The 26,653-nt window shown below is 32.6% G+C and overlaps 1 protein-coding gene and 1 long non-coding RNA gene across 4 annotated transcripts in view; one reads left to right on the top strand and one right to left on the bottom strand.

Annotated features, from left to right (window-relative positions):
• Positions 1 to 2,863: 2,863 nt before the first annotated feature.
• Positions 2,864 to 26,653, bottom strand: part of LOC115884002 (probable glutamate--tRNA ligase, mitochondrial) — a 35,243-nt gene continuing 11,453 nt past the window's right edge. For all 3 annotated transcript variants that reach the window (XM_030902431.1, XM_030902432.1, XM_030902433.1), the window contains exons 6-9: positions 22,723 to 22,954; positions 16,013 to 16,173; positions 9,894 to 10,203; positions 2,864 to 3,004 (exon numbers count right to left, since the gene is read on the bottom strand). In XM_030902431.1, the coding sequence (XP_030758291.1) occupies positions 2,906 to 3,004; positions 9,894 to 10,203; positions 16,013 to 16,173; positions 22,723 to 22,954 (802 nt within the window). In that variant the 3' untranslated portion in view covers positions 2,864 to 2,905. The remainder of the gene's footprint in view (positions 3,005 to 9,893; positions 10,204 to 16,012; positions 16,174 to 22,722; positions 22,955 to 26,653) is intronic.
• Positions 15,312 to 15,569, top strand: LOC115884004. The gene is made up of 2 exons (XR_004050487.1): positions 15,312 to 15,415; positions 15,468 to 15,569. It is a non-coding gene; the product is annotated as an uncharacterized LOC115884004 (long non-coding RNA).

Raw genomic sequence — 26,653 nt, 5'->3', positions numbered from 1 at the left:
GACCCAAAACAATTTCGCGACCCAAAATTTTGACGGGCATTCCAAATTAAATTTATTTCCTTTATCTATGTTAAATGCACATTCGATAAATAAATTGTGACGTTAAAGACTTTAAGACTTATAAAGTTAAAAATCAAGATGAGACAGATTTTAAAAAATGTCTATACCTATGTGGCGGATTCATCTATCCAAAAAAATCCTTTATGGGTATTTCGCCACTGCACTGAAAAACTATTTAAATGTTTAAATTGAACTATTCGAGAACACTTTACTTTTTAAAACAGATTTATATTATTTATACAATTACAAACATATATTAATAGACTTACAACGAACATTATTAACACCCCATTACAGTAAACCACCTCATTTATACGGTTTACCGAAAATACACAAACAGGGTATACCTTTTAGACCTATAGTCAGTAGTATAAATTCTCCATGCTATCCGTTAGCAAAATTTTTACTGGACATATTAAATCCCATTGCAAATAACACCGATTCATATATTAAAAACACACCACACTTTATAGAAAAAATTTCAAAAATTAATATAACACCTAACAGTTTAAAGGTTAGTTTTGACGTTGTTAGTCTTTTCACTAATGTGCCGGTAGATAAATCACTTAAAATAGTTAGGGATAGATTAGAACAAGATACACATTTAATAGATAGAACGAAATTAAACATAGATAGTATTTTGGAATTGTTGACACTTTGTGTTAAAACTACTTATTTCCAATTAAATAATGAATTTTTTCAACAAGATTTCGGTATGGCAATGGGATCACCTCTCTCTCCTTTGTTAAGTAATATTTTTATGGAAGATTTTGAAAATAATACAATAAATAGTTTTTCAAAAAAGCCTGTAATATGGCTGCGTTATGTTGATGATATTTTTGCAATATGGCAACATAACGTTTCTGAAATAGACATTTTTTTGGATTACCTATATAAATTCTCGCGAACCTACCATAAAATTTACTTTAGAAGTAGAGAGAGGTAATCGTTTGCCATTTTTTGTTTTAGTGTCAAAGTTTCAAAATAAACTAATTTTAGATGTTTACAGAAACTCCACAAACACAGATAGATACTTAAATTTCACATCTAATCACAGTATAAGTGTAAAAAAAGGTGTTATAAAAAGTTTATATGATAGGGCAAAAATAATATGTACAGACGACATTTCACTAAACAGAGATATAAACCACAAAAAAAAATGCATTAATAAAAACGACTATCCACCATATTTTATTGACAAAACATTAAACGAAATACAAACCCCAAATCATAGACACAATGATAACAATACACAATATATACAACTTACAATTCCATACATACGAGGCGTTTCGGAAAAATTAAGAAGGATAGGAAAACAATATAACATACGAACATCTTTCAAAACACAAAATACACTTAGATCGATTTTATCACATACTAAACCAATAAAAATACAGAACAACAAACAAAAAATGTAATATACCAAAACCCTGTGAATGCGATAAATTTTACATTGGTGAAACATCTAGACCCTTAAATGTTAGAATTAAAGAACATAAAGATTATTTAAGAAAGGGAGATTTTCACAAATCTAAGATTTGTCAGCATTCATGGGACACAGGGCACAGAATAAATTTTAATAACGCCAAAATTATAATGAAAGAAGCGATAGCCTCTAAAAGAAAAATTAAAGAAGCTTTTTTAATTCAATCTAATAAAAATAAATGTATTGCTCATGCATCTGTAGATATTAGTAATGTATGGCAATCGCTTCTTTGATTTTAAAGAACATAACATAAATAAACATAACATACGTAAAATTTAAAAATAATCATATAGAAAGTTTGGGCTTTTTGGTTTTACCTTATTAAGTAATTGTTATCAGGTAGTAATTGTTAATTTTGAAGTTTAACTTAATATAATGTCATTTTAACAGAACGTCAACGATTTCTTGTAGACGTATCTGTTTTAAAAAGTAAAGTGTTCTCGAATAGTTCAATTTAAATATTTTAAATAGTTTTTTTCTTGATTCTTTATATTTTTTTTGCTTCCGACGACGGAAAGAGAAAACTTTCCGAAACGTTAAGCATTTTTTTCTTTGTTAGGCAAATTTTTATTACTGTAAACACAACTTCTAACAAGCAGCGTCCGTTTAGGTTTAACGCAGAAGTGTTTACAAAAAATAACTATTTTATTTTGTAGATTTCTCTTGCAGTGCAGTGGCGAAATACCCATAAAGGATTTTTTTGGATAGAGACAGATTTTACTGAAGCCAAATTTTTGAACTGCCCAAACTAACGATTTCTGTTTATACTTTACGATTTATTGGTACAGTTTTGTTTGCGCAAATCAGTTTAAGCGAATTATCTGAGAGTCTAGACGGCCCTTTGCAAATGGTAATAGTTGAATGTAAAATAACTAAGTATTCTTGTTTAGCTAAGTTTTTTTCTAAGTAAGACCAATTTCAAGTTACTTCTAGAAATGTCGATTCATTGCCATGTCATTAAAAAATGAATCTTATCTAAATAATACTATTTGGACACATTGTATATTAGACATATATAGCAAAAAATATTGTTCTAACGAAAAAAAGTTTTTGTTAAACTCGATTACTAGTATTTTATTTAAACTGTGATTTATTATTGTATTAAACACTAACTTTGTTAGTTAAGTAGAAATTTTTTGAATTGCCAAAAAATAAAATTGGCATAAATGAAATACTTACATTAACAATGCCAAAGCAATTTATTTTATTAAGCATATGACTAAATATAAAATAGATATTAAAACGCCATAGTAAATTTTATAATTTATATTTATATAAGTTTAATTATTTATAACCTTTACAAAGTTGTATAATTTTTGTAATATTTAAATAAACTAGTTATCAGCAAATAAACTATTACCTTATTTTATTAGTTTTATTTAAACATAGATCAATCCTTCTGAACGTATCATCTTTCCCTAATATGGATATTATTTCTGCTACACTAGGTCCTTCCTAAGATAGATAAAAATTATGTCAAAAATCAAATGGTTAGAACACTGTGAGATAGTTTATTCAATAGTTTCCATCTCAGACAAAAATACACTCAGATGCAAAAAAAACGCAACGGAAAATTTTTTAGTCAAATTTAAAGTGTTATGGTGCGTTTAGACTTGAGCACGCACGAGCTGAGCGTGCGCGCACGGCGTTCGTTCGCGCTCTCGGCTCCGTTCAAATTAAAAACTTATTTTTCGACGAATGAAGTGATCCATTTGTGCGCGCACAGCAGAGTTGTGTTGGCGAAAATAATGGACGACCAAGAAATAGTCGAGGCTGCAGTCATTGTTATGCACAGCTTAATTATTAAAAAGAACAAAAATCGAAAACATCGTCGCTGGTGGCAAACCCAAATTTTTAGAAATCGATATAATTTACTGCAACAACTTAGTGTCTGAGGAGGGCTATGATCAGTTCAAAAACTTTACAAGAATGACCAGGCCCGACTTTGAATATTTACAAAATTTAATAACACCAAAAATTACGAACAAAAGATACAAATTTTAGAATAGCAATTTCATTAATATCAATATTAATTTTATTTACAAGGTTTTGCCATGCGTTATATTTTTTTGATTTTTTAATAATATAAAGAATGTTTAACATCCCATAATATAGGCAACTTTTCATATTTTTCAATTAATAATAACGAAGATTCATTGATCCACTCCATAATTGTAATAAAGAAAACGAAAAAAAATTACACACGCACGCACGAACGCAGACAAAACAAATTGCCGGTCCAAATTGAGCGTTCGCGCACACATAAAATCCCTTTTAGCGCGGACCAAAAAGCGACACCAGACGGCTCACGTTCGCGGCTGCTCGCGCACAGACAGATTCAGAGTGAGCGTGCGCGCACAGCCGTTTACACTTGAGCACTCGCGGAGGATCAGTGCGTGCGTGCTCAAGTCTAAACGCACCATTTATTTTTGTTATTTTTAGCCCTACTTTCATGATTTTTTTAGTAAGCTGTATATAATTATAACGAAAGAGAAAGAAATAGTGAGGGAAATGTATAAAAATAGAGAAAAAAGATTAAACGGCTCAGCCCTCAACAACTCGTAACCGTATACACCAATGTACATCAATGCAGACACGCACACCCACACACTCACACAACCACACCTACACTAGTGCACACGGATGTAACTGCCTTCAGGCTTCATCAGTACGGTAAGGATTCAGGAAGCGAAGAAACCGATCCCAAATCACAAAAATCCAGGAAGCAAACGATGCAACGAGGCACCGTGTGCAACCCAGGAGATGGAAAAAAAATGATGAAGAAACGAAAATAAATGATGGAAAAAAAAGGAGCAAACGGGAGCCTAAAGCCCCAATTTGCAGCCAAGAACCAGAGTCGCCCAGGATTGTGGGCTTCGTCCAGAACAGCCGCTGAGGTAGCCAATAGCAACCCGCCGCAATACCCTTAGCCGTGGTACCAATATGAAAGAGAAAGAAATAGTGAGGGAAATGTATAAAAATAGTATACTCGTAACCTTATACACCAGTGTATACCAGGTGGTGTATACGGTTACGAGTTGTTGAGGGCTGAGCCGTTTAATCTTTTTTCTCTATTTTTATACATTTCCCTCGCTTTTTACATCAATTTTTTTTCCATCTCCTGGGTTGCACACGGTGCCTCGTTGCATCGTTTGCTTCCTGGATTTTTGTGATTTGGGATCGGTTTCTTCGCTTCCTGAATCCTTACCTGAAGGCAGTTACATCAGTGTGCACTAGTGTAGGTGTGGTTGTGTGAGTGTGTGGGTGTGCGTGTCTGCACTGGTGTACACTGGTGTATACGGTTACGAGTTGTTGAGGGCTGAGCCGTTTAATCTTTTTTCTCTATAATTATAACTTTAATATTTGGCATATTATACAGGGTTAATCGAGGTGTTATTTTTCTACCCAAACTTTAAAACACCCTGTGCAACAGTTTCGTTTGTAAATTTTCCTAAAATATAATTTTACGGTTAGAACCATGACTCCTAAACATTTTGTTTTTTGATTCATGTCAATACATGCTTTGATTAATTTTTAAGAGCGAAACGAACTGATCACGATCAATTTGCACTTGTTTCAATTATCAAAACTTTTTGATGTAATTTTTTTAAATTTGGTAAGTGTTATTATTAATAAAATAGTTTGTTTTATTTATGTTGTTTTATTTATTCCTGTGGAATATTAGAAATTTGTAATAATAAAAAAATAAATAAATAATAATAAGTAAAGTAACAAATTTGTATTTGTACATAAGGGAAGTTTCTTGAAGCTTGAAAGTCAGAAAGAATTCTTTTTTTATATTTTTTTGGTATGTGGTGTTTTGTTCTTGTTTGTTTTATATTAACACATACCGTTTTTCTTTAAATAAAATAACTCGATTACATTTTTTCAGTTTTATATTTTTTTTTTCACAATATTTTGAAGTAATCACTTGTCAGTCAAATTTTAAATATATTAATTTCCTGCTATGCGTTCCAATTATACCAACTACCAACTTATTTCCTTGTAAAATAAAATAAACTACTTTGAAATTAAAATGACAGACACATCTATCACTGTCAAGGATCTTGTCGTTGGACAGACTATAAAACTGCCTGTATATGTCCCGTTCATACTGTCATTAAGGCTACATATAGCATATTGCGTTATAGCCGGAGAGCTGACGAGATATTTAGAGAACATATTTTAGGCAAGTTAAAATGACAAAAAAATTAAAGTTTATTAACTGGCGAACCCAGAATCCTAAGTCGTGCTAGGGGTTTGCGGGTATTTTGCAACTACGCAACCCCTTATATTCGCAAAAAAAATATATCCAAAAAATATCCTTTAGACAACTTTACATTTGTTTATTCTTAAATTTTAGCATCTATTTAATCCAGAAATAAGTATGCCAGACTTTTTTTTCGGGTTTAAAGTGTAACCCGACCATCCCAAATATGTTTAATTATTATACCCCGAAAATATACTTTAGGCATTCTAAAATTTTTACAGCGTGTTTATTAGATAATATTAAAAAATATTTGTTAATTGCCAGACGAATTTAACTGTCTTTAGTACTTGCCTGACACGAATAAAGATTTTAAATGAGCGCGACAAAAGAGTCTTATGAGTATCTATAAGCGCGAAAAAGTTTATTGAAACTAGTCGGCAGCAGACGCAGCTGACGTAACAGTATTTTACACAGTTTATTTTTTACTTTTACACTGTTTAATTAATGATTCACAAAAAAATCAAATTTAAATCAATAGAAAGCTACAACTTTTATTTTTTTTTTGTTACAGTTAACTTTTTTAATATGTTAAAAAAAGTATTACAGAAAATGTGTCAATTGTGGTAGTAATGTATAATAAAAGTCTGACAAAACACAGAAGTCAAATAGGAAAAAAAAGGGTCGCCTAAAATACAGATTGTTGTTTTCCACACTTCCAGTTTTACTAAAAACTTATAAAATAAACTCTTATAAAATAAGCGTAATATTCTATATTATTTTTGAAGACGAATGCAGATGTTGATGGTTTAGGAAGTGTATTTGAGGATTTCAATGTCTGTTTCGTCATAACAACTGAAAAATTCCTTTAACAATGTATATGGTACCCTTTTGTCGGGGATACATTTTCTGGTAAAAGCACTTCTTTGAATTTTGGGCCATGTTGGTGGAACACTTTTAAAAATTGTTTGCATTTTTCTAGTCTGCCTTCAGAAATAATCACTTTATCACTATCATTCTAAACTATTTATACTATGCATATCAATATTTAATTTATAAATACATATATATTTATACATGGTAACTTAATTGCAACAATCTCGGAATTAAAAGCCTGCAAATAATTGAAATGAAACCGAAAAAAAATTGAGTTTATAAAAATTTTAAGTACTCGAAAATACTGTTACGTCAGCAGCGTCGCCTGCCGACGAGTCTCAATAAACTATCTTTCTCGCAAAATAAAAACACTAAATCACCACAATACACCAAAACACTTTTACTTTTACACTGGACGCGCGTTTCGCTAACCATGTTAGCATCATCAGCAGATGATTATAAACTAAAGTACAATCTACAAGTTGAGCGTTATATACTCGCTCAGTGGGCACCGAGTGGGCGTGGCAAAATCTAGCCAACCGAGTCAGAGCCAACTGAGCGTAACAGTTAGATTTCCGCCACTAGAGTAGTAGGAACAAAGAACTTGAAGGAATTGGACCGTTGACTCTGTTCATACTATCTTTACATTTATTAATTCTGATGCTTTCATATGCATCTAATTGCCTGTAATTTGAGACTTGTTTAATTAATTTTAAATTATTAAGATCTATACAATGTTCATTATCAACAATATGTTCGGCAACGCAAGATTTATCCGGTCTACCATATCTTATCTGAGCTAAATGTTCTTTAAATCTAGTTAATATTGATCTTCTAGTTTGCCCAACATATTTCTGATTACAATCTTTACAAGAAATTTCGTAAATACCCGACCTTCCAGTGGAGGTGTTTTATCTTTTGGATTACCTAATAATTGTTGTAATTTAGTATTAGCACTATACACAAGTTTATAATTGACATTCTTAAAAATTCCTTTTAGACCACGGGATAACTCTCTATCAAACGGTATCGAAAAATATTTAGACGTATCTTTCTCCACTTGAAAAGTCGAATTTTCAGAAATCATTAACCTATACCTACGTTTTCTAATTAATTTATCAACTAGTGAAGGAGAATATCCATTACATTCAGCTACATTCCTAATGTAATCTCTTTCTATTTCATATCTTTCGTTGGAAAGTGGGAAACTAAGTAATCTATGAACTAAAATTTATTTCTAAGTTAAATAATCGTTTTAAAATTTATTTCTAAGTTAAATAATCGTTTTCCTTCCATTAAATTTACGCATGAAATTGAGAACAACGACAGATTACCATTTCTAGATGTATTAATTATTAGAAATACTAATAATTGCCTGGAATTTGATATCTATAGGAAAAATACGACCACACGCAGATATATTCCTAATGAATCACATCATAGTGTTGAACATAAAATGGCTAGTTTAAATTTCTTAGTTCATAGATTACTTAGTTTCCCACTTTCCAACGAAAGATATGAAATAAAAAGAGATTACATTAGGAATGTAGCTGAGTGTAATGGATATTCGCCTTCACTAGTTGATAAATTAATTAGAAAACGTAGGTATAGGTTAATGATTTCTGAAAATTCGACTTTTCAAGTGGAGAAAGATACGTCTAAATATTTTTCGATACCGTTTCATAGAGAGTTATCCCGTGGTCTAAAAGGAATTTTTAAGAATGTCAATTATAAACTTGTGTATAGTGCTAATAATAAATTACACAATTATTAGGTAATCCAAAAGATAAAACACCTCCACTGGAAAGGTCGGGTATTTATGAAATTTCTTGTAAAGATTGTAATCAGAAATATGTTGGGCAAACTAGAAGATCAATATTAACTAGATTCTAAGAACATTTAGCTCAGATAAGATATGGTAGACCGGATAAATCTTGCGTTGCCGAACATTTTGTTGATAAAGACCATTGTATAGATCTTAATAATTTAAAATTAATTAAACAAGTCTCAAATTACAGGCAATTAGATGCATAGGAAAGCATCAGAATTAATAAATGTAAAGATAGTATGAACAGAGTCATCGGTCCAATTCCTTCAAGTTCTTTGTTCCTACTACTCTAGTGACGGAAATTAACTGTTACGCTCAGTTGGCTCTGACTCGGTTGGCTAGATTTTGCCACGCCCCCTCGGTACCTACTGGGCGAGTACATAAACGCTCAACTTGTAGATTGTACTTTAGTTTATAATCATCTGCTGATGATGCTAACATGGTTAGCAAAACGCGCGTCCAGTGTAAAAGTAAAAGTGTTTTGGTGTATTGTGGTGATTTAGTGTTTTTATTTTGCTGTGTAACACCAAAGGTTCCAACCCTCAACTGTTATCTTTCTCGCGCTTATAGATACTCATAAGACTTTTTTGTCGCGCTCATTTAAAATCTTTATTCGTGTCAGGCAAGTATTAAAACCCAGTATTAAATTTTTTTTAATATTATCTAATAAACACGCTGTAAAAAATTTAGAATGCCTAAAGTATATTTTCTAGGTATAATTATTAAACATATTTGCAATGGTCGGGTTATACTTTAAACCCGAAAAAAAAGTCTGGCATACTTATTTCTGAGTTAAATAGATGCTAAAATTTGAGAGTAAATAAATTTCCAGTTGCCTAAAGGATGTTTATTGGATTTATTTTTTTGTGACATTTCATGGATTGCGCAGTAGCGAAACACCCGCAACCCCTCTGCCCGACTTAGGATTCTGGGTTCACCAGTTAATAAACTATACATTTTTTCTCATTCAGCTCTTAGGCTATTATGTTTTACTATCCTTCTTTAATGGCCAAGCGAAGTTCATTTAATGAAGGTGGTACCGCTTCGCGACCTCTAACCTGTCAAGCATTTCCCAATCGTCGAACGTGATCGGCAGTTCATAGTAGTATATACAGCACAATAATCACCAAAGCCGCCTTGTTATGACAAGGCGGCTTTGGTGATTATTGTTAAAAAATAACTTCAAAAAGAAATAATAATTGAAAAAAATGCAAGTTGTTGGTATCAAGTTCATTTCGCCTTTAAAATTAAAAGGCATGTATTGACATGATCCAAAAAACAAAATCTTCAGGAGACATGGTTCTCACCGTAAAATTATATTTTAGGAAAATCTATTTTTATAATCTTAAAACCGTTCATAAAATAAACGGCAACATTGTTGGGCATGCGAGTTGACTAGTGGGACGTAGAATCTATTGGTTTATAATACTTACGTTCAAACCACTCAATACCAATCGTAAATCCTTCATAAATTTGCCATATTTTATATTATGCTTTTTACTAATATGCTTCAGAGTGGTATTTAACTCTTCCCTGTTAAAGTCCTTTATACTACTCAGTTCATCTTTAAGTAATTTTAGACTAATATAAACATTTTCGTCGAGAGAATATGAGGTCGGTAGGGCCCATATGAATTCCAAGTTTTTCGAAAATAAATCCGATAATTTATCTATTCTATGTAGGGACCACTCCAAAATCCTTGTTATATATTCATCAGAATATTGGAGGGAACCGTTTTCAACTCTAAAAAAAGTGTATAAGTAGATACTAATAGTTATTTTTTTATACAAGACGATAAAATGGTACTTTATCGTCGGCCGAAAAGATTAATTCACGAGCGATGAAATCGCGAATGAATTAATTTCGGGAGACGATAATGCAATTTTATCGTCGTGTATTATAAAACAATATTTTTTTCCATAGCGAGTTACGTTTTAAAAAATATTCAGAAATTATTATTTCTGAATAGGAATTTATTACGAGTAGAAAAAATATTGTGCTGGGGTTTCTATGTAATTTGACAAATAAATAAAGCTGTCTCTTTAGTTGTCAGTTTTGAACATAGACAAACAAATAAAAAGAGACTGACAAATATCATGGTAAAGAGTGGGACCGCGTTCCCGTAGCGCAACTCAGAATAACAATTTTGAAACCAATTAGCAGGACCATGGCAGGACGTACGTCTTTATTGCTATCTTTCTTTATTATGCGTGCTTTATATGAAACAGAAAGAGGTAGGTATAAAACGTATCGTAAGACATTATCGCACATTCTGGCTGGCGGAAAATTTAAATTAGCCTTTATTAGTATTACTAGTATTCTTTCATTCTGAAACTGAAAATTTTCACTTAAACTGATTTATTCCCTATACCACGTAAAGGGAACGTAGTGTAAGGAATAAATCAGTTTAAGTGAAAATTTGCAGTTTCTTTCAGAACGAAAGAATACTACTATTATAAGGGAAATCATAAAAAAAGCAAAAATTGTACTGTTTTATAAACATATTTATTTATACATAAAAATAAATAAACTTTATAATATAATAACAAAAAATAACAGTGTTTATTCCACCCACCTACCAATTTTAAATGCAGAAGAACTGACTGTTGCACGAAACGATCGGCCAATTTTTGGAAAGGGCATTAAAAATCTCATTTTCGAAAAAACTGCCTAATTGCAATAACAAAGTGAATATCCAAGCAAAGAAGACTTTACGAGAATCATGATCCTGAACCATTTTCAAGTCCAGTTTTAATCCTAAAACAAAAGTAAAAGAGGTATATTAATTATTATTTCTGATTACTATAAACCAGTTATAAACTACCTACCCAAAAAATGAAAAAAAATAATTGTATTAATTTGTTATGTTAAGAGAGGTTCCAAATATTTTTGACACTACTACTTCTACTTTTTTCTTAATAAGATGATAAATATAACTACTTACTTTTATTTCACCGGGTGTCTTTAACATATCTATCAGAGAAAGGGGGCACCAATACATATAAAAAATAGATGATACTGGCTCCTGCAGCAAATAAAATAACAAATAGTATAACCAAAAATTATAAGTAACAAAATATAAATACCTATATGGAACAAAGGAATTTGTTCCCTATCCATATTCATAAGTCAATAAAATGGAGAGTTTAGAAAAAAAGGTAAATCACCAAAAGAAAAATTAACAAACATCATACAAACATGACGAATTGTCATGATGTTGTCATCATAGATAAATGAAACAAGTTTAGATTGGAAAGTGCCCATAAGGACAATGTAAACACTATTTGGCGCTATTCTTGCAACGGTCGCGACCCAAAACTTTTGAAAATTTCGGAGCGGTTCGGCTTTTTCCGGAATTATATCGCCAAATATAGTTTATTCAAATTTATTATTATTTTCGTTTAATTTTATAAATAAAATACAGTGTGTTGCATACAAGAAACTTTATTTTATGTAAGGACGCATGTATGAAATACCTATGAAACATTGGAAACCGACGTTATGCCACGATCCACGATGGTTTTTGCAATTTACAGTTCTCAGCACAGCTTTTTAAGTTTTTAATGCCACTTTTTCACAATTATCACCGGTTGGAGTAAATAAAACTTGAATTAAACTCACAAGATAGCAATAATTACTTTGAAAATGGACGCTATAAACACTTTTCGGAATTTCTTTAATGAGAGCGGTTTAGATTTTGAAAAATTATTATGATTTTTGAAGATTCTGACTTTGACAAGAGAAAATTATTTCTGTTTTTGTTTGCCGTTGTTCTTAGCGACCGCTATAGCAGCGCCAGATCGCGTATAACGGTCGCGACCCAAAATAATTTCGCGACCTAAAATCTTTACAGGCTTTCCAATCTAAACTTGTTGCATTTATCTATGGTTGTCATCTTGGTTGTCATGATGACGAAAACGAAAGGCGATTGTTCTAATTTCTATTTAGAAATTACGTTTTATATGGCTGCTTCTTTCTCTCTTGTTATATTAAAATGAGATAGTGGGCCCAATAGACGCAATGCGCAGATCAACATAAATAGAACGAAATTTTGCGTTCTGACTTGCGCTACGGGAACGTTGTCCCTCTCTTTGCCATTTAATTTGCCAGTCTCTTTTTATTTGTTTGTCTATGATTGGAGCCAGAAATGGCTCAAAACGAAATAAGTAAATTACCAACAGATATTCAGGTTGAGGCGACAAACACCATATCAATAGATAAATGCAACAAGTTTAGATTGGAAAGCCTGTAAAGATTTTAGGTCGCGAAATTATTTTGGGTTGCGACCGTTATACGCGATCTGGCGCTGCTATAGCGGTCGCTAAGAACAACGGCAAACAAAAACAGAAATAATTTTCTCTTGTCAAAGTCAGTATCTTCAAAAATCATAATAATTTTTCAAAATCTAAACCGCTCTCATTAAAGAAATTCCGAAAAGTGTTTATAGCGTCCATTTTCAAAGTAATAATTGCTATCTTGTGAATTTAATTCAAGTTTTATTTACTCCAACCGGTGATAATTGTGAAAAAGTGGCATTAAAAATTTAAAAAGCTGTGCTGTGAACTGTGAACTGCAAAAACCATCGTGGATCGTGGCATAACGTCGGTTTCCAATGTTTCATATGTATTTCATACATGCGTCCTTATATAAAATAAAGTTTCTTGTATGCAACACACTGTCTTTTATTTATAAAATTAAACGAAAATAATAATAAATTTGAATAAACAATATTTGGCGATATAATTCCGGAAAAAGCCGAACTTCTCCGAAATTTTAAAAAGTTTCGGGTCGCAACCGTTGCAAGAATAGCGCCAAATAGTGTTTACATTATCCTTATGGGCACTTTCCAATCTAAACTTGTTTCATTTATCTATGGCCATATCCAAACTACTTCCATATAAATCCCTAATAACTTATAAAAAGGAATACTATTTTAAATATAAATTTTAAAAAATGGAAGCAATTGAACAACGTGCGAAAGAAATAAAGTTTTAACCTATCCTCGCTGTTAAAGTATCATTTAATCTACCCGTGCGGTTAAAGTACTATTTTATCTACTATTTTTGATAGATATAAGGCAATTTTAACAGTTGCTATGGAAAAAAATATTTTTGAAAATTCATGAGTTAAAATGGAAAAAGTCAAATAGTATTTTCAAGATATTCTATGACGAATCTGTATTTGTACGAGTTCGTTGCGCTTTTCTGCGTTTATTTTCTATTGAAAAAATTACCATACTATTGTTTTTGAAGTGAAACTTCGTGGCACGGCCTTGACAGACGAGCTAGCGAAAAGAAAAGTGGTAAGCATAGACCTTTTAGACAAAGAAACTGACAAATCCCATCCCATGACGGGCAGACAGACAGACGGAAGTAAGAAGAAGTTTCACGTCAAATATACGCTCATATTGCACCAGAGAGAACACTAATAACTAAAGTGAGACGGCTTGTGGAATAGGGCATTTCGTAGACAAGTTTATTTTGTCAAGGGCATTTCGTAGACAAGTTTGTTTTACCGCGCATCCCAGAAGCGCATAGCGTTTAGGCGGTCAAAAAGGGAAGTTTTCAACTTTGCAAGTTAAACATTGGATAGGATTAATTAGATTGTCAGTAGCTTTTTCTATTTCTTAGCTCTAGAAGGAGATAACTAAAATCTGTTGATAATCGGAGTAATAAATTGTTTTTGACTGAATGTACCTGTTCTTTTAGCTTGTGAGAAGAGAAGATTATTGTCATATGATTGTCATTATTGATTATTTGAGATTCCACGATTATTCGGCATTTTTTTTAATTTTTGTTTTGTGGTTGAGATCCAGACAAAATGTTTCCTTTAAAGGTAAGTTTTATCTCGGTAATTATTTTAAAATACCTAATAGTAATAGTGAGTGCACATAATATAGTCTAAGAGCTAGTAACGTTTTCGAGACAGTATTTTAAGACGTCTGGCTCTTTGATATATCTTTTACTATGCTCTATGGAACAGTAGGCGGCCCGTCTGGCTGCCGATATCCATTGCGTTCACTACTGCGCATCGGAAGAAGATCCTATATTTTTTTTTAATTTAGTCCTATAAATTCTAGTATTGAATATAAATCGAACATGTCTCCATAGCGCAGTGCGTAGAATTTCCGACTACGAACCGACGATTCAGAGTTCGAATCTGAGTCAGGACAAAGACTTTTTTATTTTATTTTCGTATATATTCTGATTGTAAAGTATTAAATAATTCAGGTAATTCAAAAAAAAACAAATATTTAATACTTTACTATCAGAATATAAACGAAAATAAAATAAAAAAGGTTTTGTCCTGACCCGGATTCGAACTCTGACTCCTCGGTTCGTGGTCTGAAACTCTACGCATTGAGTTATCGAGACTCGGTCGGTTTATATTCAATACTACAATTTAAATGACTAATAAAATATAGGATCTTCTTTCAATGCGCCGTAGGGAACGTAACGCAAGTTTATCGGCAGCCAGACGGGCCGCATGCTGTTCTAGAGAGCATAGTAAAAGATATATCAAAGAGCCAGACGTCTTAAAATACTTGTTTTTCCGACGTTGCTAGCTCTCGAACTAATAGTCGTACATTGCTAATTTACATAGGTAAGCATCAAGGGTAAGCATAACATATGGGATAAATCCGATTGTAAAAGTAAAACATCACATTCTTTTCTGATACCTATGGAACGACTAGGTATTATACCTGGTATTATTACCAGTAATACAAATTATTTTTTTCAACTGATAAGTTCTTGTTATAGAATAAAGACTATCAAAAACATTGAATACCTACGAGATACCTACTGATACTCTGTGCGAGCTACCAACCGTGCTTCCCTGTTTACTCCCAACCAAGTTAGATAAAAAAGATATTGAAGATTGCAGCCTTGAGTTGGATTATGGCACGGAGTATGGGCTCCACTACGACATGTACAGAAACGGATTACCTAAACTGGTAAGCATGTAAAATTAAACCTTAATGAAAAATTGAACTTATTTATTTTTAGTTCAAGAAAAGGCATGACAATCCACAACCCACCAAAGACCTGGTAAATGAATTCTGCAAAAACTGAAAACCAAACTAAGTTAAATAAATTATTATGTTCCTACACAGTATTTTATTTATAGGTTTTAATGCTTTAAAGTCTAATAATAAATTTTCGTTGTAAACAAAATAATCTAAAAAAACTACGAAGATTTCTTATTATAAACTTGAAAGATTAAGATTCGGTTCCAAATACACAAATTTTAAATTTTTGGCGCCAGTATATAGGTATGAATGCAACCTACTATATCGATAATGCGCTCATAGTTCGGGTTAGACGCCAAAGGCCGCGCCACTAACACAGTCTTTAAAAATAAACGTTGATCGGTCTCTCTCACTTTAGTTATTAGTGTTCCCTCTGTATTGCACCTAGCTAGGTATATTCTTTGTATTGCACATACAATTTTTTATATATCTATTTACATTCCTTAGTCTCTTTTAAATGTGAGAATCGTATTTATAAATCATAAAATGAATGACGAATTAAAAGCAGGAAATATGTATTACCTCTCAGGATACGTATTTTTTAAGAGTTCCTTTACATTTAGTACCAATTTACTTCTCAAATGCTTTTCTTCAAATTGCCTTTTTAATTCCAAACGATTAAATTCCGGTAACATCTCAGACATTAATTTCCCCGAATGCGAATTTATTTTAGACAAATCAAACTAAAAAAAAATTGTGTAAAACCCCGATTCACAAAATAGCCAAATTAGACAAATTAGTGGAAAACAAATATGCACTAGAGTTTTGAAAATCATTGTGTGCAATTAACTTATTTTAATTCTGAAAATACCTAGTTTTTTATGTCCAAGAAATATTGGAACTCTCTATATATTTTGAGTCCTGCTTTGAAAAAAAAATCAATTTTTTTTCTCAAAAACTATGCGATGTGGCATTAAAAGAAACAAAAAATGGAGTAAATACTAGGAAAAATCAGTCGTCAGTGGGGATAGAAAATATTTCTATTAAAATTTATGTTGGGGTGGAGGACATTTCACTCTTCCTGTACTTTTTCTTGCTTAGACAAATGTTAAAGCGTTTAGCAAAACATAGGCACCACAAATCTCCTTCAAATCGATTATCGATTAAAATATCTTAAAAAATGTGTTTATTTTCTTAAAATTTGATGCTCTCTAACGAACAAACGAAGGATCGAGCGAAGTACATTTGTATAGAGGTAAATTGTGTCTAATGAACTTATTTTTATTCCAAAAATACGTAGTAGTTCTATATGGTTTGATTTTTTAATTACCCAAAAATATGAAGCGAAAAAAATAACAGAAAATATTTTCTATGTTAACAAACACCTTACGCAATAAAAAGCGAGTTATCTGAACATATTCACGGATATTAGATAGTCACGGTATATTCAGATAATCATAGTCTGGGAGGGCAGCGGCTTTTTTTAAGGAATTTCATCCCGGCTGAGTTTGATACAGTAGGTTAAACTCACATTCTAAATGACGAAACCGACCGTCAGGGGGCTGGATGCAAGAACGGTAAACTAATAGGATTGCTCATCCTCATAAGACGATGGACGTACCAGATGGATGACACTTCTTATGGGAGAACTGGCAATGGTTCAAAACTTGACAAGCGATTTTCTAGGATTCTTTCTTACCGATAAATTATTGACAAGAGTGACAGATAAAACCTTGACGTTCTTTCAATATTATAGTTCATCTCTTTTTCTTTCTAAAGTGTGCGTTGAAAGGAGACAAAAACAATTTTTGGTGACCCATAATTTGTTATTCGTCCACCACTTTTCTCCTTGTCGGGTCGTTGATGTTGACTTGTCGCCATTTTATTTGTTTTGTTTACACGCTGCAGTTTGCTTTGCAAATTTAACACATAAATTATTTAGGCAAATATAGGTTTTTGATAAAACTCCTCGGACTAACGGGTAAGTAAGTGTTGATAAATATTTTTTTTTCATCTTAACATGCTCATTGTCATTCTCCTGATTAGGTGACAGAAAAGGATCATCAAATCAAATTGAATTTTATATTTTTTCATCCCAGGACCGATAGTAAAATATATATTTTGTGGATACCTTCCTAAATATCAACGAGACGAGCCATCGGAAGAAAGAGACCATAGTACAGAACAGAAAAGTGATCATTTTTCTTTCCACTTAGGATATTGAAATTATATACTGTAGTCGTGATCGGCATTATGCTCTATGAACACGAACGAAATATAGATAAACAAAGAACAACAGATATAAAACATCCCAGAGGAAAAGAGAGGCAATACCTGTACTCTCTCTGATATTTGTGAGTTACGGCAAAAGTATTGTTGTAAATGTCATCTTTTGGATCGACCTGAAAACTTCGAGCAAAAAGATGACACTTTCAACAATACCCTGACAGATATCACAAACGATACAGGTTTTTCCCCTCTTTTCCCGTGGAATACTTTTAATTTATTATTCTTTGTTTTTCTAGAATTCTCAGAGCACTATGAACGAACTCAGCTTGTATGTTTGAAATAATCGTCCAGTTGGCTTAAAAATAATGATCGATGACATTTCCCATATAATTTTGCCTTCAAAATTATGATATATATCTTCATTTCTAAGCCATCTATGACGCCATTTTTTTCAGTTTTGTTATAATTAATTTTGTCTCTTGATCTACTTGTAACATTATTTTTTTAATTTTATTAATTTATTGTGGTAAAATTAATTTCTGTTGTATATTTGATATTGATATTAAACATATTTTTAAAAAATGGTGTATTTTTTGTGTTTTTATGTATTTCATAATTAAAAATAAATGAAGAATTAAAATGTTTTTATTTTTTTTAACTTCCCGCCATCCGTGACGATCTAGTCCGTAGTTCCTACAAGCGATATTGGGGGCGCTAGTAGCAATAGACTTGTCAACAGTGTCCAATTTAAACGTCAATTTCACTTTCAAATATTTAGCAAGGCGCTAGCACTTCTTGTGTATGTGTTTTGTGAGACGTACGTTCGCCTCTTCCCGCGCGTCAGCTGACAGTTGTGACGTCATTGTAGTCCTTGTCAAAGCCTTGTCATGATAGTGTGTATTATTAGTTGCCTATGGTAAACTTATAAAAATAACAGCTGAGAAATTCTGAGTTAATTATTTTGTCAATTTTAAATATGAAAAAGGTGTCTTTAAAGTTTTTAGAGCTATAGAGTGTATAAATACGTTCATTTTGTGTTGTGGATTGTGACAAAGTGCTTACTAAGTGCCCACGATTTTGTTTATTAATTATTTTAAAGCAAAATATGGAAGTACTCTAAAAAGAATGCTTGCAAAAGGTGATGCTGGGAACTGCTGTTCTTAAAAATGCATTATCCGAGTATTTAATACGATTTATACAGTTAATTTTCTATACTGCATACATATAAGATGTTTAAATAAATAAACTAAATAATGAACGTTTTGCATTCGGCAACCAATAATGCCCGTGTGTGTATTATTGGTTGCCGGACAAGGACTAATAACCATGACAAGGACTACAATGACGTCACAAAGCGAGTAGTTTTCGCATGCATCTGGCGGACACTTTTGGCTGAATGAGCAGGTTAACTGTTCTTGGGCTGGATGCACTATCCTAGAAACGGCGTATCGACCTTGAATAGATTTCCAGCAATTCTATTGGCTGAAATTTTTGACAGTTGAATTTGACAGATAAAATTTCTGACACATAAATTTTTCAGCCAATAGAATTACTGGAAATCTATTCAAGGTCGTTAGGCCGATGGATGCGAGCGTGGGAGGATACGATATTCGTAAAAAATAGATTTATGAAGTTATTTTATCCCGCGTGAAACTGCTTGTATGTAATATTGATGTTATATAGTGTAACGTTTTTAGTTCGTTACATGTCTTTGTATATGATATATGATGTCTGGCGTATCATCACCGGATTCCCTCTCGTTCAGGCCGGATAGTTTATTTGACGCGCTTGGCGTAATTTTTACGTCCTCTAGTCAGCAACCCTGCTATCGTTTTACTGTTACTGTGGAGGCGCGCGCTGTCAAGATCCTTTCAAGGCGCCTCTCTGCGCTTTAACCTCACTTTTGGTCACCCGGCTTTTAGAAATGGTAATTATTTAAATCTTGCTGTATAATCTGAATCAGCTGCTATTTCAAAGCAACAGGTAAAGATGAGATATTATCCTTTTAGATTCGATATTATTACTGCATATTTTTAGGGTAGAGTTACGGATGTCCCAACTTAACTTGTATTTGTATTTTGCTGGCACGTTGGCGTCCCTTTTCTTTTGTCCTCCAGAATGTTACATGGAAGAAAGGACAGTTTCTTTGTTTATTATTGAGCCCTCGGAAGTAATTCGATGTAGGTTCATTTTGTTTATTAGACCTTGTTTGATTTTAAACAAGAGTTTCGTATTTTTAGGGTCCAAGGTATGGGCAGGTGTCCCATATCTGTGTATTGATTCCTAGGTTATGGTCCAAAGTACGGGTAGTGTTCCCTTGTACCATTATCCTATGTACGGATGTCCTGTGGACGAGTGCCCCCAGTAGGAATGATTTTTCTTACATATAAAGTGTCCCAGCATGGTTGTGGCTTGAGCCCCATGCTGCTTCGTTCCCATCTATAAGCTAATTAGTAGTTACGGCGGTATCATTTCATGATGTCCTCATTCTGGCCCCTTTTGTTGTATTGGATGGCCGAGTACAGAGATGCGAGACCACCTCACGCTGTTACTGTTTGAAGTAAGATTACATAAAGAACAGCTAAGTGTAGATTTAAGTTCTAGTTTTACATTTAGCATTTAAAACATTTTCAGTCTTAAACAATAACGTACATCTTAAGTAATATCGTACAGACTATGTTTAGTGGTGAGATTGTTAAGAACATTCATGTCGATTTAATATTTAAAATATAATTTAGATCTTAGGTTTCATTGCATTACGTCTTGTAATGGTATTACTTTTATAGATATTATTATTGCACTATTTTAACAGATGAATAACCAAACATAGATTCTAGAATCTACGGGTTGCAACATCTTCGATTTAACATCATATAAAATATATCAAATTAATTAAAGTAATGCTACATTTCATATATTCTCTTAAACTTTACATGTCTTGTATTTTATCATAGTTGTTTTCATAGATATTTAGTACAATTCTTAACACCACTTTCTTTGACATATAACCACTATATATTTATTAGAACTCTACAATGTCATGTACCAGCAAAGAACATCATGAATAAATATAGACATTAGTTTTAAGTAATATACAACTGTGTTTTCTTTCTCTGTACATGCCTGGCGCCCAATATCAATATTTTTTTGTTTATTGTTATTGATTAGTTTTCTCTCTAGTGAAATACCTTACCCACGACTGCTCTCCGATGAAAAGCTGCCGTTCGCTTTTATAAAAAATGCTACAATAGTAATAAAAAACGACCGCCAGCCGGTCCGCTGAGGGTGGAAAATACGTTAGTCGAGCGCCTGAACTTGAGAAAAAAATACGAATTTAAAATTATTATTGCATCCCGTTTGAAACTTTTACACAAGATTTCGTACTTATATAGAAATATAATAATTACCTTCAGCTGAGTGTCTAGGGATGGTAAGACCGTCAGTCAGAGTGAAATTGTATTAGCACGCGCATGCATTTATGCGACGCGCGGAATTTTCCATGGTCTGACTGACAGCTCTTCCCCCAATGGACAAACAGCTTACGCATATTTTCACAATTCTATCCAAACCCCATCTGGATATCTTTCTCGAAACAGAAGATATTAGCAAAAATATAATAAATACGAAAAAGTAAACCCTTAATTACCTTATTTTATCAGTATTCTAAGGTATCAGTATCTAATAAAAAATGTATAAGTTTTCTAATAAAAAATGAAATACAAACGATTAATTTATTCTAATATGGATAATATACCAGAATACCATAATACCAGATATATTAATATTTAATAAATAATTAAGAAGCCAATGACAGTGAACAAGAAGCGACGCTTCAGTGAAGTCATGATAAAAAACGCTGCCGAGACAGATCAGATGCTGATCTAATAACAGTTTAACGTTTAAACTATTACTTCAAAATGTCCAAAAGCAACTTTTTTTGCAAAGCTCACCATAGCTTAATTGTGGCGTAGTTTCTTATTCAATGTTATGGGCATCTTAATTATTAGATATTCATACATCTGGTATTATGGTATTCTGGTATATTATCGATATTAGAATAAATTAATCGTTTGTATTTTATTTTTTATTAGAATGGTCATTATCAAAAAGGCTACTGATGCAGTTTTGGTATTATTATGTTTTTGCTAATATCTTCTGTTTGGAAAAAGATATCCAGATGTGGTTTTTGTTGACTTTTTAAGTTTTTATTCCTCTTTACTATCAGCTAAAATTGCTTATACTATTGCATATAAATTTTTTGAAAAAAAGTTTGTTAACTTTAATTAATTTATTTTTATAACTATATTGGTTTATTTTAACTATATTGGTAATTAATAAAAACTGTTTGAAATAGAAATTGGTTCCCATTAGAACACTGAAGTTAAGTGACGCATGGCGATACTAGTGGATAGATGAGTGACCGGTTCGAAACTGTATCGTGCTGTTGTCCAAAGGCAAAAGTGTAAAATCTATTGACACACACTGCTCATTCACGCCGGTTCGTGAGTAAGAGTCGATTTAGACACTTGCAAGTCGGTAGGCCATTGATCATGATATGGCTGAGGACCGCGGTTCAGATTCGGCGTAAACAAAGTAGGCCCCGTCCAGATTAGCCCTAGCAGCTAAAAGGAGACGTTAACTGGAAAAGTAGAACTAGAATATCCGAATAACAATATTTATTTTCTCTATTTTATATATTTATATTTTCTATTTTATGACGTAAAAATGACATGTGCACAAAAGAAAGACAGACGATTGGTCAATTAGTGCAAAAGACAAAGATAATCAGAGAGTCGAATGTCGCTGATGTATCTTCAACAAAAATGAAGTGGATTTACTTATCCACGAAGTTTATAAGATCTAAGAGTATAACAGAACAGTTTAAAGCGAATTTCAAAACTCTAGGTTTTTTTCCACCGATTGGCCTTTTTTAACTAATTTGACTGGAGTATAAACTGATACGGCACATCTTTTCTGATTTTTTTTCTGAAAGATGCAACCGTCGTTTTTCCTAAATCTGCATGTAAATGTAGATAGATTGTAAATTAGAAATATGTTTTTACCTGAGAGGCCAACTGTTCCAAAGTATAACATTTTGGTTTTATATATCGTTCTTGATCCTTTTCGAAACCACCACCGGAGTTTGCAATATAATTAATCAAAGCTAACGGGAATATACCGTTTTCTCTGTAAGAGCTTATTCGAATATCGCCTTGACGTTTGCTCAGTTTACTGCCATCCGCATTCATCAATAAAGGTAAATGGCCAAAACTTGGTGGATTCCAACCAAAAGCTCTGTGAACAAAGAAGAAATAAATGGAAGAACTTACACACGTTAGTTTTTACCACACTATACTACCATATACCGATCTGATCTTTACAAACATAATATTGTTATACCGGGTGCGTCTCAAAAGTGGCTCACCCCTAAAACATTTTTAATTTTTCAGATAAAAAAACCAGATTTGGTATGTTAGTATATGACAAAAATTAGGATTGATTGACGTATTCCATTGATTTCTGTCACTTCCGGATTAGCCGGTAATGACTACAACTTTTGACTTTTAAATGGTACCCTCGGTTTTTTGTTGCTTTATTCAATAGAAAATGATACTCTGAATAGAATGACATATCATATGTCAACTTTGGCCTTTTATTTTTTTTATTAGAAATTGCAACATGCGATTCATAACGACAATTTGACTCGAAATACCAAGTGTGTGGTACTTAAAAAAATAATATATATTTTACGAATAATTTATTATTATATTTATAAAACAATTGAATACGTCAATCAATCCTAATTTATGTAATATACTAACATACCAGATCTCGTTTTTTTTATCTGAAAAAATAAAAAGTTATAGAGGTGAGCCACTTTTGAGATGCACCCAGTAGATAGTATAGGCTTGGTGCTTGGTATACGGCAGAAATCGGAAATTTTCGCTATGTATTTCACGCCGCGCCGCACATTGTTCAAAATTGATGAAAACTTGATCAAAATTAATTACGTGCAAACTGTAAATCCTATTGCGCCAATTTAAACGACTTTTTCATTAATTTTTGACAGGTTTTATTGCAAATAGTCTATAGCAGTCATATATCAATTATAACTGTATAAAAACTAATCATCCGAATCCTCATATTATTCCCGCCCATCATTATCTTCATTGTCATTATGCTCATCAATTTTGAGTTCATGTTTCTCCTCCTCTGTAAGGTCCAGTGAAGGAAGGATGCTTTGGTCTATTTTCCTATGAACTTTTTTGGAGAAATGAAATGAACTCAGGAGTGGATCCGAGCTCAATATGAGTCTTCTGAACAAATCCTCATTAATTTTAGCAGGGCTGATTTTTGTTGTGTGAACATTCCAGAATTTTAGTTGCTCTTGTGGACGTGGTCATAGTTACCTCTGTTACCAATTTTGTAGCAGAGACGTTTCCCTCTTCACGCAATTTCATGGACGCAGCAAATGATAACTCGGCTGCTGTATTTTGCCGTCGAATTTCTTCAGTCTTTCTACGTTTACGGCCCGAACTTTCTACAAATGTTTTTGACGACCAACCTGCTATAATAATATAAAATTTTAGAATTTATCCCTATAGATAAATAATTATTTTGTATATTTACCACCACTTGTATATGCAGAATAACCAAGAACCGCAAGTTGTCGTTGACGAAACGAAACACTTCATCGAGAAAAATAACATCAACCTGTAGCCAATCTGCATGCCTAGACAAGAAATTTCTGTCTTTCCTCCCAGCAGCTTTCCATTTTGTTAAATATTGCTGAAAAAACGATTGCCTCATGAAGTTATTGAGAGAGTTAGTTGCAATTTCATCTCCGTTTGTTTGAAAATGATCTTTTAAAAAGTCCAAAACATGAATTTTCTTCACAGAGAAATCTTGGCAAGGTATTTCCATCATTTTCTCATGTAGATGCAGAGGTGTAATTGTCATCATTAATAAATGCCAAAAATAAACCCACACACTTTAAAACAATATATTTCTTGACTTACAACACCGCAAAATAACACAAACTAAACTTATGACTACACTGAACACATTATAATAAAAAACTAAATACTGGCCGCCCGGCCGCGTGTAAACATGTTTGGAACTCAGCACCATGAATCCATATTGCAGCCTGATGCGCACCTTTGCGAAGGTAAAACAAAATGTTCCTAAATTCCTTAGATTATAGGCTTTTATTTAATGTATAATTTAGTGATTAGCAAGGACTAGCAATAAACATAAAAGGCCAATAAAATGACATTTCTTCAAAAACTGTGTTGGGTTATAGGCAGCGAATTATACCTGAAAGGAAAAGCGACCTTCATTATTGTATTTAGGTTGCTTAAATCCTTAAAATATGTACTTTTTCCTGATACAATTAGATTTCCATGAAAAATTCGACCTGCAGCGGCTAACGCCGAAGCAAAAGGAAACATTTTAATGCCAAAATATGTTGTATAAAATTATTATTATTTTTTTAGCTTTTGCTCATAAAGATCTTCAGTCATGATAAAGCCATTAGCAATGCTTGGTTAAAAGTTGTAAAATGACGTAAAGAAACATATACATAAGTTTGACGATTCTCAAATAAACTAAAGATTTTCAATTTTGATCGTTTTTTTGCAAATTTTGAACACTATGCGCCGTCTCAGTTACAAATCATGTTGATCGCATTAAAATAATATTGAAATAATGGCTTTGTCATAATATTTAAGTATTTTAGTTTTTTGTTAGCGCAGTTATTGAGACTAGAATATAACACACTCAGGTACGAAGTTAGTCTGATGTAATTCTGTTTCGGTTAGTAAAAAATAAGTGAAAACAATTCAAACAAGGCGTCGTGTTGTGTTGTAGCAATTTCAAATGTTAATAAAATAGCCGAAAAAGCGTAATTAGGATGTTGTTGGATGCAATAACATTCAATAACTCAACTTTCCCGGATATTCAACTCTCCCGAAACAACATTTTATAGCTTCATAGATTCTCACACCGATTTGATCAAAAGCAAAAATGGATTCAATGGATCGACGAAACAAGTGAGTCAATAAAGTGCTCGTTACATAATCAAAAAATTAAATAGACATATACATACTATGAAAGAATAAAATATAATTTGGCAATATTAATGGTATACTTTTTTAAATCAAGTAGTGATTAAATGTTTTATGAACATCTTCTAAAATTATAATTATGTACCTTTAAAAAATTTCGTAAGTTCGCTACCGTAGTTGAACTCATCTAAAAAGTTTTTTTAGCTGGAATAATAAATTATAATTAAGGATTAAACGACTTACCTGTAAGGAAGTTCAATCCAAATTATACGAAGTTGGACACGTCCTCCTAGATCACCATGTAGTAGTAATACTTCTGTCACTGTTTTGAGCGCATGTTTAAAGAAAATGATTCACCGCCTCTTATATCACACCACTTTTATGTCTCATTATACTTCTGAAGCATTCTGATCGCCGTTGGGTCGGGTATGTATCTATCATATAGGTAGTTTACCTTTGATAGTGTGATTCACTTTGTGAGACACATAAGGGTGGGTTGATCTAGGAGGACGTGTCCAACTTCGTATAATTATTTAGCAAGTGCAACTAAGATTTTGAACTTGAATATTTAGCAAGTAATCTTGTAGGACATTGACGCCCAATGGGTGTTGCCGGTACTTGGATATTTAGCAAGTACTTTATTAGCACCCGTAAGGTGTTACTGGCACTTGATTATTTAGCAAGAGCCCACATTTTTTATGCCCAAAATAACGTTTAGGTTCCGTTAAATTTTAATATAGGTTTACTTTATCGAGCCGATAAGAAAAATTGCTTATATTCGAGTCGATAAAAAGTTGTTTATTTACCGAATTCGATAGTGCTATGAGTCATGAATGGTATGTTTTAAGGCAGGCAATTTACGGCCGCGTCGCCGAAGAAAATAATATAATTTTAGGCAATGCGGGGTCTAGACTAACAGCCTACACCC

Source organism: Sitophilus oryzae, unplaced genomic scaffold (assembly GCF_002938485.1).
Source record: "Sitophilus oryzae breed Bouriz unplaced genomic scaffold, Soryzae_2.0 scaffold_2008_pilon_pilon, whole genome shotgun sequence".
NCBI classification, from domain to species: domain Eukaryota; kingdom Metazoa; phylum Arthropoda; class Insecta; order Coleoptera; family Curculionidae; genus Sitophilus; species Sitophilus oryzae.
The sequence above is the reverse complement of the archived record's forward strand: the minus strand, read 5'-3'. Positions and strand labels throughout refer to the sequence as shown.